The sequence below is a fragment of the Typopeltis vanoorti genome, chromosome 12 (genome assembly GCF_054136105.1).
Source record: "Typopeltis vanoorti isolate ZY-2024b chromosome 12, IOZ_Tvanoo_1.0, whole genome shotgun sequence".
Classification (NCBI taxonomy): domain Eukaryota; kingdom Metazoa; phylum Arthropoda; class Arachnida; order Uropygi; family Thelyphonidae; genus Typopeltis; species Typopeltis vanoorti.
The window spans coordinates 100,932,997-100,947,547 of NC_143560.1; the positions used below are offsets into that span (position 1 = coordinate 100,932,997).

Genomic DNA, 14,551 nt, shown 5'->3' on the forward strand with positions numbered 1-14,551 from the left:
GATAATGAAATGCTCTGGGACTCCCATTGTTCTTAACACATTCCACAGTTTCACATGATCTACAGAGTCAAAAGCCTTTCTATAGTCAAGGAAACAAAAGGTAGACTTCTTGTGATATTCATGTGCTCTTTCTATTATCCATCTCACATTGGCGATTTGATCTCTTGTTCCTCTACCTTTTGAAATCCTGCCTGTTCATCTGGCACTTCTCTCTTCAAGAATGGTTCAAGTCTTTTCTGAATGATCTTAAGTAAGACTTTACTTGCATGAGAAATCAATGCTATAGTTCTGTAATTTTCGCACTCTCTTGCATCGCTTTCTTCAATAAAGGTATATAAACTGATTTTTTCCATTCCCTAGGCCATGTAGTTGTGATCCAAATTCGCTGACATAGAGCTGTTAAAATTTTAACTGCCTCTTCTCCCAGGGCTTTGAGCAGCTCAATGAGAATTCCATCTCCTCAATTGTCCATTACACAGATTTAAAATAATTCTTCCCCCAAATACCACACAATGTTTACATCTGCCATACAGGTGTTTGAAGGCAGGGTGGAAGTCCTGAATGAGACCTTCAGTCTCTGGGTCACACTGCGTTGGATGTGCTCAATGTCGCTGAAGCACTCCCTTTTCAACTTCATTTTCGAAGTTGATTGCACAGATCGACTTCGAAGCCAGTTCAAATCCCACCATGGGCATGGATGTTTGTGATTGTCTGTGAAAATACTAGTGATGGTGGTCTGGGGTAGATGCCATTGGTGGAGACGGAAACTCATAGAGTAGATGCCCTCCCTCGATGAGTCTTTGGACTCCCTGAAGGTGTTACATAATAATAAAAGATTAATTTGGTTTCCTTACTCTGACATCAAGCTGTACAGCGAGTAGCCTAGTGGCTATTCACCTGTCATAAGTAACAATTTCCCTAGCTTTCGCGGCATTTTCATTTGTCCCTGCAGAAACTGGCCGTCCACAATGTGGTTCATCCTCAGGGACTCCCTCCCCTCTTTATACATTGAAAAACAGCAGAACACCTGTGCACGGCTCAGACAGTCATCAGTGTAAACTTCTTTTTAGGTCTTGGTACACTACCGTAGCAATTTTTGTCACCTGACTCAAAAGTTTCACCTGTGATTACAACACACTGTAGTGGTCAGAACTATAAACACATTTGTTACTTTTATTCAAAGGGCTGTCCTGTAAAAAAATTAGTCTCATTAATTAATGGGCATGCTGTGTATGACAGAATTGTTTTGGTAGTACTGAACTTGGTTATCCTAACTCCACAAAAAATAACAACATCAGTGTTTAAAGCATTGATTATGGAAGATTTGAAAGTTTGAAGCATTTTAGAACTACAAGTTGGTCAAATGAAGAACAGTAATAGAATGTACTGCCATCAGCAAATTATGGATAGGATTTGTGATCTGAGAGAATGTATAGGAATAATCAGAGAGGAAACTGGCATACTTGCAAAGTGCACAAGGTTTCTAAACCCTTCTATGGCCAGTATCCAAAGGTCGGTAACAGTGGCAAGGAAATCTATTGAGGAGCGAGCATAGTAGAATCCATACTGGTAATAATTGTTAATTAATTGGTGAGGTGAGCCACTGGGTAATGAAGAAGTTGGTTGCTGATGACATTCTCCATTATTTTTGAAAGAACTGAAGCAAAGGTAATGAAACAATAGCTTGAGAGCTAACTTTTAACTCTCCTTTTTTTAGGGCAGGCTGTATATAGGCTTGTTTCCATGCAATCAGATAGACACCAGATGAGTAAGATTGTACAGACAACTTAAGATTGGTGTTAACTCTGGAGCCAAATTTTGAGCAAAATAGGGAAAGATAACATCAAGTCCAAACAACTTGTTAGTATTCCTAACAAGGATTCTTCTGGCAAAAGATCAAAGGAGGATGCTATGAAGATAATTTGCCTCGGTCATCATACAAAAGTTGGTGGAAAAGGATGACAACAGTATGTCAACCTACGTTATCATTACCTGATAATATAATCGTATTATCTGGAAGTATAAAAGGCAGAATAATGGGCAGGAGTTGAATATGTGTCTGAAGGCTCAATTGTCATTTAATCAGGAGGCAAGTTTTCTTCATTTCATTCTTTCAAATTCAGATCTGAGTTGGTATATTTATAAATACTGCAGTCTACAGTGGTCAGGGACTTAGTAGAATATAAAAGGAAGACCCCCATTGGCACAGATTATTTCAGTTAATGAGTAGAGCAGGTTCCTAGATCATAAGCATGGTATGAAAAGGAAGAATAGAAATGCTGAAGATCCATCCTATTTGGCATCAATGTAGTTGCAAAGGACATAAGACCAAATTGTATGTGCGACTAATATTCAACAGAAAAATGAATATGGATGCGATTAATGTAAGGGGCAAGCTGGCATCCGTAATGTATTTGGAAGAAGAACTGGCAAAGAGATGATCATAATGGTGGAAGGGGGCAAAGATTATTATCTGGTATTCTGGTGGCAGTTTGTGAATGTACACTGCTGACAGCAAATACCTTGGCATCTTATCTAACTTGAAGAAAGATTGCAATCAGGTTATCTTCCTTAGAACATAAATGTTCTAAGGAAGATAACCTGATTATGTTGATATTTAGATCACAGAAAATCAAGCTTCAGAGATAAATACTCAAGGAGGTGAGAGTGGTGAGCAGAATTCAGACAACAATGAAGACCAACAAAAGAAACCACAAAATGCAGCAAAATTTTGTGGCATTCTTTTGAGCAAGAGAATACCATAAAAAGAGGATTCTAGGTTTGGTATTGTTTAATACCCAATGTCAGGAAAATGCTACCTTTATGACGAAAGTAATCATGCAGATCATAGTTTAGATAGTTGAGGCTACCAGTTAAGATGCTGTGAGAAATATCAGATTTTTTTAGATCAGTAGTGGTGCACATGATTTATCGGAAGTTTATTTTGCACTTGGTTAGACTATAATAAATTTAGTTTATTCCTTTATCCAAGTGTGAGTAAACAAAGTTTGCGCCTGAAAATATCTTCAGGACTGAAGCAAGGTGGTGCAACTGTTGGCAACTCAGAGCAAAGGTGGACCAAGCTCTCATCACTCCTTGTCTCAGTATCTTCCACCATGCAAAGCGCATGTTCTTGCGGACATGTATAATGCTACGCATTGAGGGAAGGGCCACAAACCAGACCGGTTTCGACCTTTATTGAGGCCCACAAGGACATGTGCTTTGCATGGTGGGAGATACTGAGACAAGGAGTAATGAGAGCTTGGTCCACCTTTGCTCCGAGTTGCCAACAGTTGCACCATCTTGTTTCAGTCCTGAAGATATTTTCAGGTGCAAACTTTGTTTGCTCACACTTGGATAAAGGATTAAACTAAATTTATTATAGTCTAACCAAGTGAAAAATAAATTCTCAACATCTTTCTCTGAATTGGGAGTAATTTAATAATAAGGTTGTACACCCTTTGGCAACTCCTATAGGTTAGGATGACCTCTCATTGCTTCTGCCTTTGTGTCTCCACCACTGGGCCTGGCTCCCACTGACGAGACCTCAATAAAGGTCGAAACCGGTATGAGTAGTGGCCCTTGCCTTAATGCATAGCATTACACATATCCACAAGGAGGTGTGCTTTGCATTATGGGAGATACTGAGATAGGAGTGATGAGAGAGCTTTCTCCACCTTTCCAACGAGTTGCCTGGTGTTGTACTACCTTAACCCAGTCCTGAAGATACTTTCAGGTGCAAACTTTGTTTGCTCACACGTGGATAAAGGATTAAACTTGATAACTAATAATTAAGGAATTGACAGTGTACACTAGAAATATAAATTAAATAAACTTTAATATATACTTTCCGATATTTTGGCAAATGTCACGTTGCCATCTTCTTGGGAACTTAATACAATGACAAGTGCACGCAAGTACTACATAACAGCAAATGAGAACCGAAGCTAGAAAGCTAACATTTTCCTAAAGTCCTGATGGTGCCCCCTGGCAGGCTATATTGGTAGTTCTTGGCATTTGGGCTGAAGTTCTTCTGATAAATGTTTCCGAAATTTGGGGCTGTCCCAGGGGGCACCATCAGGACTTTAGGAAAACGTTAGCTTTCTAGCTTCGGTTCTCATTTGCTGTTATGTAGTACTTGCGTGCACTTGTCTTTGTATTAAGTTCCCAAGAAGATGGCAACGTGATGTTTGCCGAAATATCGGAAAGTATATATTAAAGTTTATTTAATTTATATTTCTAGTGTACGCTGTCAATTCCTTAATTATTAGTTATCATGTTTAACCAACATATAAGCCTCTCTACAAGGAATAAAGGATTAAACTAAACTTATTATAGTCTAACCAAGTGAAAAATAAACTCTCAAAAGAAAAGGTGCATATGCGTTTCGTTTCATAATCTTCTATTTTTGGGGGGGATATAGACCTATTCAATCTCTAGATATTTCAGAGAATTTATTTTATAAATTGTTCGCAAGACAACTGTTACAAATAAATCACTTGGGGAACATGCCCATTCATTTTAGTGTAAAATAGTAGCAAAGGTTTAGTTACTTTAGTTATCTAACCTAGAAGAAAATGTTATGTCTGCTGATATTAGAATCTTACGTGAATAATTTTGTCTGGCATGATTTCTCTATTTGTTATAATGTAACCAATTTCCAGATTTTTTCCCTTCTGCATAGTCCATGTTATATGCAGTGATTTTTTCTTTGTACTACAAGAAAAAAAAATTAGATAACAGAAGAAAAATATGTAGTATTTTTTTTTTCATTGGCTGAAATTACAATGTTCTTTCTTTGTGTTTTGAAGAAAAAGTGCAAATGATTTTTTTCTTACTATTTTTGCCATTATAACATCTGATATAATTATAAGAGTGACATTTTACCCATTTTCTCCCATACGAGAAACAGAAATAAGGTAGCAATAATATTGTTGATTCTGTCAAACTTCAATGTAGCAGAAATGTTTATTACAAAACTTTGTAATATATATATATATATATCTGAAACAAGAAATTTGGAACCCATATCACATCAATGTTGAGTGTTGGCAAGGTGATATTATTTATTATATATTATAAAATAAAATTAATAAATAAAATATTATTTATTAATTTTATTTTATTATTATTATTTATATTTTTTTGGTGAAATAGTTCACCTGGAATACTCTTTCCAGTTCAAGAGGAACTGGAAAGAGTGTTTCAATTCCTCTTATAATTTATTCCTTCGAAAATACAAAAGCATCATTCTGTTATAAAAAGAACTTAAAAATTCGCCTTCAAGATGAAATGGAAACAGTACATTCAGGTATCTCTCTATCAATATTTGTAGTCCTGAAAAGTACTGTTTTGATGGCCCTGAAAAGAAACATTTTTTATTTCATACTGTTCATAATTTAAAATTCTTGAACAGTGTAGAACACCCTAAAGCAAGGGTAAACACACAAAGCAGTTTTACACTCAGGGCACCAGATTTTTGTTTATTTTCTGATATTTTTTATATATTACATACATAACATTTGCATGCAGGTTGTTTTTTATTAGCCATTGGTGGTAGATTTTCGGGATAACAAGGTTTCCTTTTCTTACCCTGAATGTTACTGCTACTGCTGCTCGCCATCTCGTAAATGAATTGTGTGTTATGTATACACTAACAATTATTCCTTTCTGCCCACTTTACTAACCCCCACTGAGAAACAGAACATGCACAGTAGGCAGCACACTAAAGAGCCTCAAGCAATATCTGAACATTTTACAGGCAGAAATTCTTGTTTGGTTTTTCCATCTTTCTTTATTCTGATATTGCATTGGTAGGATTTCTAGGACAGTGATTTTAAATATTAATTTCGCCTATTACCGAATATCACATAATTTCCCGATTTATAATAATCAGGAAATAATATGTATATTTTCTGATTTATAATTTGCTAATTTATAATAATCACCACATAGTTTCTGTATCGAAAAATTAAAGTTATGTGGAACAGTTACTAGAGAAAAAATAATGAATTAAATAAAAACTATACCTATGTTTCATAACAGTTTTCGGGTGTGTGATAGTGATTCAATGGGGGAAGTTAAACTATCAAAGGCGAAATAAAGTTAAATTCTATTGTAAAAATATGGAAATGAAATTTCACATTTGATGCATTTGATATACATATTTTGAATGATGAAATATAAGCAAATGTATTGCTTACTTTAAAAATTGGAGTATAATATCTGAAATATGCAGAAAATATATGCATATAAATTTAAATCATAACTGTTAATTTCATTTTGTAATGACCAATTATACAAGGAAACCAAGAAAGTGAAAATACAAAGAACAGTAGATTACTATATAAAGAAAAAATTTAGTGATATAGTTAAAGAATTTTATGTTATTCTCTATAAAGCAAAGTCAATCAAGCACATCCTAAAGGAAATCTACGACATATTATTCAATTTCGATGATTTTGAACAAAAATAATATTATCTGGAACGTCAGCAGCCGGTTTTCTTTTCTTTTTTAAAAATAATATTTCAAATAATTATCGTGAATTAATTTCTTCAAGAACAAAGAAAATGTCTTGTAAAGTAAGTGATTAGAAAAAAATTAGCAGAAAAATATTAAAAATGAAATTGGTTCTCCAAGGTAAGGCAATATTTTAGTGAAGAAATTATGCAAGGATCTTTATTTTGTCCAGACATTAAAATTGCATTGTACAATAAAAAGAGAAAACAAAAATATAAATAATTTCGATATTTTTAGTCTATCCAATATAACTAAGATCCAGTTACTCAGCATAGAACAAGAAAGTGTGTTTCTTGTTATAGGCAACTGAGAGGCAGCTATGAACGTGACATAATCCGATTAACTGTTCTCTTCAGCATGAGGGTTTATCACACCTTCTAATGGACATGATGGTCAAATTGCACTTCTTATCCCTGTTCTTTCAACAGGTGGGCTGAATCATATCCAGATTTAGCTGGACATCTATAGACATCCTGGCCGTTTGGGAGGTTAATGCATGGAATCATTATTAAGAAAAAAATAATTATTTTAAACATATATATTTCTCAATAAATTTTATATTATGTATGAATTCTCCTACTCAAATTGCGAGTTACTATCGCCACGATGTTCATGTCCTAGCAATAGTAACTCGCTCCCTGTGGTAAACAACACGCCCTCCCTAACAACATTGATGACTATACTGAAGATGCAAGAAAAACAATTAGTTTTATTGTATCACTGAATAAGGTACAGAGACATTTGCAGTCTGTGTAATATATTTCTCAACAAATAGTGCAATTAGAGACAATTGGGATAAAAACTGCACTAATGAATCACATCTCCCCTTCTTCAGAAACTGCTGTATAAACTCAAGCAAAACTACATGTTGCCGGTGTAGCATATGGTTTTGCTTGACACCACCCTGTCGTGAACGTGTTAAAACTAAGAAATATATAATAAATGTGTTTCAGATATTATGGAATTCAGTTGAAGAGAATTAGCATTTCAACTAAACTGTTGGTTTGTCTTTGTTCACGTGATCTTCTGTTAATACTGCACCAATCATATGCACTTCTTCATAGCTGCTCTATATCTGCTCTACTGGCCTACCATTGCTGTCTGTTTTGTGCTCTGCTTTTACTTCTCATTAGTCATCTGTGAAGGATTGTTCATTATGTATCTCAAGTCTTGAAAATTACTGGTAATTTTTGCTTGAAATAATGGGTAGATGACTTTGATGATACACACAAGGAAACTGTTCCCGATGCCAAAAGTAGCGATAGCGAATAGGAGCTTCTTGGTAAGTCACACCATTTTCATTTTTTTTCTAAAAACTTTAATTTCAAAAAATCCTTGCATATCCTCTCTCACACCACAATTTTTTTAGCTTTAATTTTGGGAAAAAAGTGCGAGTTATATTCGAGTAAAACGGTAATTTTTTTAGCTTTCAAATTCTTAAGTATGGATCATTGGTTAAAGGCTAGATTTATAAAACACACAAAAGAGAGCAATATAGCAGATACAAGTAGCTGTAAGAAACAAGAAAATATTGACATTGTATCTGGATCAAATGAAATTGATAAGGGTGTGTCGTCTGACATTTCTATAGAATCAACTAGGAAGATGTAAGCATGATATGAATTATTTGAAATGTGGATTTTCATGGAGAGGAAATGAAGAGGAACCTATTCCAAATTTTGTCCTATTAAAAATAAATATTTTTTGTTTAAATGAACATATAAATTCAAATAAAAGACATTTAAAATGAAATATACTTTATTTATTTATTATTATTATTTTGATAAGGGGTTACTTGGTAATAATGAAAATTTAAGAAGGGGTATGCGGATATATCTGAAGTTTGAGAAACACTGATCTACACCACCGCCATCTACTGCCCACCACCAACACTAGTATTTTTTATCTGTAAATTGCATGTGTCCTGAAGCATGATTTGTCTGTATGCGGAATGAAAAACCACAGTTTCTGGGAGAAAAAAACCCTGCTATGGAGGTAGCAGGGTTTTTTGAGATCGGCTAATTCACCTTCAATCGAAAAAGGCCCATATAAAGATTCCTCCAGTCATGACAGGAATCGAACTAAGGCCTTTTATCATCATTCTTCCAATTGTATCTTTTGATTAAGTTTGATCAAAATAAATATGAATAAAACAAAACTTCTTAAACTGAACAATGACTGCTAGAAAAAATAAAATAAAATAAAATAAAACTGACCCACATATGATAGAAAAAGCTAAGAATTTTATATACTTGGGAGCTAATGTTAGTGAGAAGAAAATCATAAGGATATAACAAAAAAAGATTGATGACAGCAAATACTGTTTCAGAAGATTGAATAATGAATGGAAATTATCTAAATATCATCATAAAACCCAAAACAAACACTTTAATAGCAGTGTCAAGGCCATATTATTATTATATGGATCAGAGACATGGAAAATGACAGAAATAGGAAGCCAAATTAAAGTTTTTGAACAAAGCATTTGTGTAAAATATTAAAAAAACATTCTGTTAATAGACATTTTATAGAAATGTATAGGGAAAAAAAAAAAGGTTAGCACATATAAGGGAAATTGGAATTTATAAACAACTCCTACACATTTTGCTCACTGTAATATGAGCATCATTCGGGGAGGGAGAGAGCAAAAGAATTGGTTATAATATTTAAAAACATGAACATAAACAAAAACATGAACATAAAAGAATTTAGTCCTGGTTCTCCAAAGCTGTTAAAGTGTCAGAGAACCTGTTTTTAGTTGTTCAATTCAATTGCTCATAATTAATTTTACAAAAATTAATTATGAACAATTTATGGTGATTACTTACCAAAAACGTGGAGATAGGCATGCAGTCTGTTTGATTAAGAATGCAGCAACGATGCAAGGTTTTGTACATTTCAAGAAATAGATAATTGAATTTAAATCTGCCATAATGCAAAATTTTTGTCTGATTCCAATGAATTTTATTGATACATCTAGTATCGATAGCACAAGAAGCCAAACCTGAACACTCTGATTCTAAAAATCTTATGTGATCTTTTTCATGGATTCTAATCTTAGCAGAATGGAAGGAATGTCCAAAACAACAAAATCAACAAGAACAGGGTACTTGATAAAAATATTCTGGTCACAACATATAACAAATGATGAGTTATATGCAAAAAAAAAAAAAAAAAACCCTATAACTAGTGATACTTTCTTTTTTTTTTTTTTGCTCTGTCTGTTTATATAAGACTGATGGAAATGGACAGGAATCAAAAGGTAGCTTTAATGGGGGTCACAGAAGGATGAAGCCTCAACTAGCTTCTCAAATGCTAAAGAGAGGACTAAATGGAGAAGATGAATCTCAGACCTATGTACAGAGTACAAAAATAATAGATACCTTGTTGTGGGATGTAAATAACAACAAAGAATACAGCACCTGAAAGTAGAAATTCTGCTGAATAACTTTTGTGAAAGGGAGTGGGTGTGCTCTTTCATTGTTGCTACAAGAAATATCAAAGTTGGGAGAAGTGTGTGTGCTTATCATTAAAAATTTATTGTCATTATATTATTGCATTGAACATATACTAAATGTTCAATGCCATTAAATGATATATTAATCCTTTAAGTGGGAGGAAAAATTCTTATATACAAGCAATTATGTTTTCACCTCCATTAACATATAAGTCAATTAAACTGCTTGGAATTACTTATATATATATATATATATATGTAGAAAGTATTTTTAACTTGGGAATAGTTATGTTAAAGATACCAAGCAATTTTAAACCTGGTTTTACTCCATTTTTTCCAAGTAAGCAAACAGACAAAATGTCAAGTTTGCACCTGCAATTTATGCAAGACTAGCTGATCCCACAGGTAGTGCAAGACCAAGGCAACTCGTGGTAGAGGTGGAGCAAGCTCTGATCACTAATCTTAATATTTACCCTTAATGCCAAAACACATCTCCAAGAAGGGGATGTATGATGTTTTGTATTAAAGGCAAGGGGCCACTACCCAGACCGGTTTCGACCTTTATTGAGGTCTCATCAGTGGGAGCCAGGCTAGAAATACCAAGATTTAGTAATGCAGAGCTTGTAAGTATTTTACCAAAACGAGTTACCATAAGGTGTTATAACCTTATTAAATAAAAATCTCAGGAGGAGATATAGATGTAGGATTTCTAGCCTGGCTCCCGCTGATGAGACCTCAATAAAGGTCGAAACCGGTCTGGGTAGTGGCCCCTTGCCTTTAATACAAAACATCATACATCCCCTTCTTGGAGATGTGTTTTGGCATTAAGGGTAAATATTAAGATTAGTGATCAGAGCTTGCTCCACCTCTACCACGAGTTGCCTTGGTCTTGCACTACCTGTGGGATCAGCTAGTCTTGCATAAATTGCAGGCGCAAACTTGACATTTTGTCTGTTTGCTTACTTGGAAAAAATGGAGTAAAACCAGGTTTAAAATTGCTTGGTATCTTTAACATATATATATATATATATATTAGTGTGTGTGTGTGTGTGTGTGTGTGTGTGTGTGTGTGTGTGTGTGTGTGTGTGTGTGTATTATCAAATTATCATGTTCTGAGGAATAATAAACAGTAAGTTCACATATTAAATCTTTAAGATGAACGTTAATACTCTATTTGGAATAAGTACCACAATGAAACACAAAATAATTAACTTACCTTTATGCCTTATTTCGTCTTTGTCATAACCTGGAATAATGCATTCAGAATCGCTGTTTATTTCTTCATCAGATTCATCTTCATGTAGTTCTGTTTTAACAAAATCACCAATACATGGCATTAATACATGATCTTCCTCTGCAAAACCCTTGCATTCTTCTGGGTTTTCAACTTTTGTCACTGAATTATTCCTATATATTGATACGTTACTAACTGTAGGAACGATGACCTCATAGTCACCATCATCAGGAGTTTCACTTTTAACCACACTGCTAATACAATTGTTACCCGTATAATTTTCTGCTGAAGAATCATCTGTATCATCAGTTATATCATCGATTTCTATTTTAATGTTAGAAGTGAGATATTCGGTGTTGCTCGCAGTCCTTTCTTGTAACTCCATTTCTTCTATATAAATTAATATTAATAAATAAAAGTACTGAATTTCATTAGTTACATTATACTAACAATCATCTTTACACATGATTAAATGAAACTTTTTTTAAAAAACAAACAGCTAAGCTTCTTGAATGGCATTTCAATAAATCAACTCTATCAAAAACAATTTCACAATATAAACAAAATCGCAAAGGAATTGATATATTATAATACAATCTCCATGCCATTTTCAACATAGTCTACTGTTCCGATAGGGGGCATGACGGTGGTAGTCAGTAACTAGGACTGCACCTTACTTTCTATATTTTATATTAAAGGAGCTATCTTTAAAGATTTAAATCAAAAATAAAAACATCTGATGTGTAAAAACAAGTGAGCCACTTCATGAGAAAATAGGGGTAACTGTAATTTAGAAGGTGCTGTTACAGGCATGACTTTTTTTTTTTTTTTTTTTTTTTGCATGGAGAGTGGTGGTTGGTTGAGCGGAATGTATTAACGAATGAGGTGAGCAGTGCACAAACATTGAACCAATTTAACATGATAAACAATCTATGTTACAATGCATCTTACTATTGCCTCTCTTCACGAGTCTTGACTGCAGGAGGTGTTTGTATAATAATAATAATAATAATAATAATAATAATAATAATAATAATAATAATAATAATAATAATAATGCTACTTGACTGTTCTTATTTTAATAGGTTGCTGCTGTTATTGTGTTGCTTGAATTTCGGAGGGCATTCACATTCTCCGTAGTCAGCCAAACAGCCGCCGAAAATTAAAGCACGCTCCACGTATTTGGCTCCAGCAGAGTGGCTAGGTTTTAGAGCTCTTGGCAAATTCATAGCTATGGGTAAAATATCCTGCAGCTGAAGATTTTCGCACATTGGTTCCCTGGGCAATTGATCAACGCCGAAGCGATCCTAAGCCACTGTTTGGCTCGCTTTTTTTTTTTTTTTTACATGTGACATACCTTTTTACGAGGTGTTTCTTATTTATTAGGTGATAAAGTAAATCGAATAACTGGGTGAACAATGCATCCTTTCTGTGGCATTTTGATTTATATTCTTTCTCCTACCATCTCTCAACACAGTAACACCCCATCATGATTAAATTCTGGAGAGGATCTGAAGCAACTTCTTAGGAAACATTACATTTCAAATATGGTTGACATCGATTGATTTATGTGGCATCTGTAGGTCTACAGAAGAAGGAATCTCCTGCACTCACCGTCATTTCAGTTCTTTTCTAAATTTCTAGGGGGAGTAAGTAAAACAACTAAGATATATCTATATTAGATGAAAAGTTTGTGCCGAAAAGTTGTGATAAACACCATAAAATAATTAAGGTCAAACCATGTAAGTCTTTTCCCTTGTTGCACAAGCCAGTTATTTTTTGTTGTTGTTGTTCTAGGTGTTTATCAGAACTTTTCATCCCCCCCCCGATCGAAACCAGCTGATGATTCAACCTAAAAATCAAGAGATTTACAGAGTAGCTTGAGAAGAAGGAGAGTGTTTTTTTTTGCCACTTTTTGCTATCTTAAAAGTTGTCCCATGGCTGTTATTAGATACAGGTTTCCCTGTGTGTGTGTGTGTGTGTGTGTGTGTGTGTGTGTGTGTGTGTGTGTGTGTGTGTGTGTGTGTGTGTGTGTGTGTGTGTGTGTGTGTGTGTGTGTGTGTGTGTGTGTGTGCAGATCTAGATTCAAATTTCAGAAGAGCACCTACAAAATATTTATCAGATATTTTTCCATATTTCTGTTTTAGTGGTAATGCTTTTGAAGGAATCTTTATTTCAGTTATAATATAATTTGATTTATATTATAACTAAGAGTTATATTACACACACACACACACACACACACACACACACACACACACACACACACACACACACACACACACACACACACACACACACACACACACACACACACACACACACACACACACACACACACACACACACACACACGGACAAAGAAATTAGCGCACCAAGAAGGAAGCATAGGATTCAGCTGAAATCGTATTGGTGTAATGATACAGGTGAGTGATGCACATGGAATGCCCCAGTCTGTGGCATTCCACGTCGCTCTTGCCTGGCATCACTGCAAACGGAGTCGGCGATGTTGCGGTGTTAATGGGAGCACATGTAAGGAGCGCTGGGATCGTAGATTCGCCTCCGCGAGAAGTCGGGAAATGGTTCGTGGGCACACAGGAGTCCCTACATCTGCCTAGATAGTGGACCGGGTCACCGTGGGATCCCTCCGTGCTTGCGGCACGATCCGTCGATTCTCTCAAGCGTTGGTCCTCCTGATCCGAACGGTGCTGCTCTGCTGTGTGGTAGTGCCAGAACGTGTCCACAGCTCCCAACACTGTCGGACGGTATGGTCAGAACGGTTCATGTGCACGCCTATATGGCGCGCCGACCACCCTCCGGTTTTCACGCCGATGATCATGCCTCTGTCAAAGTCCGTAAGTTGCTTAAGTCGACGTCGCTGGCATCTACCTGGCATTATTGTTACTCTGGGGTGAAAGTGAGGGGAATCCCATCATTGGCCTACGAAAAATGGCGGGGTCAGAGTGCCCCTAGTAGGAAAGAAAAAGAAGGGAGGGGAAGTGACAGTGAGGTTGAGGTGGGGAAATGAGGGGGATAAGAAGAGGAGAGGGAATAGGATAGGAAGGGCGGATGGGGAGGTAGGGAATAGGAATAAGGAAATGTAGGCCTCAGCTCATATCTCACATCTATCTAGCTCCTCACTATTAGATGACAACTTTTCACCCCGGGCGGTTTCCTGGCTCACAAGATGGAATGGACCACGGAGGTAGCAGGTGCCCAGGTGACCTGCCCCTTCAGGGCAGCCCGCCTCGAGTAGGCCTGCGCTGTCTGGGTTTTTCCTCCGAACTACCTCCGTGGGAGACCAGGGAACAGAACAGACCTCAGGGGGGACGCAGAGACC

The 14,551-nt window shown here is 35.7% G+C and overlaps 1 protein-coding gene across 1 annotated transcript in view; it reads right to left on the reverse strand.

Moving 5' to 3' along the window:
• Nucleotides 1-11,789, reverse strand: part of LOC150101070 (uncharacterized) — a 244,627-nt gene extending 232,838 nt beyond the window's left edge. The window contains exon 1 of the mRNA XM_090402157.1: nt 11,194-11,789. Coding sequence (XP_090258283.1) covers nt 11,194-11,596 — 403 coding nt within the window. The 5' untranslated portion in view covers nt 11,597-11,789. The remainder of the gene's footprint in view (nt 1-11,193) is intronic.
• Between the last annotated feature and the right edge of the window lie 2,762 nt (nt 11,790-14,551).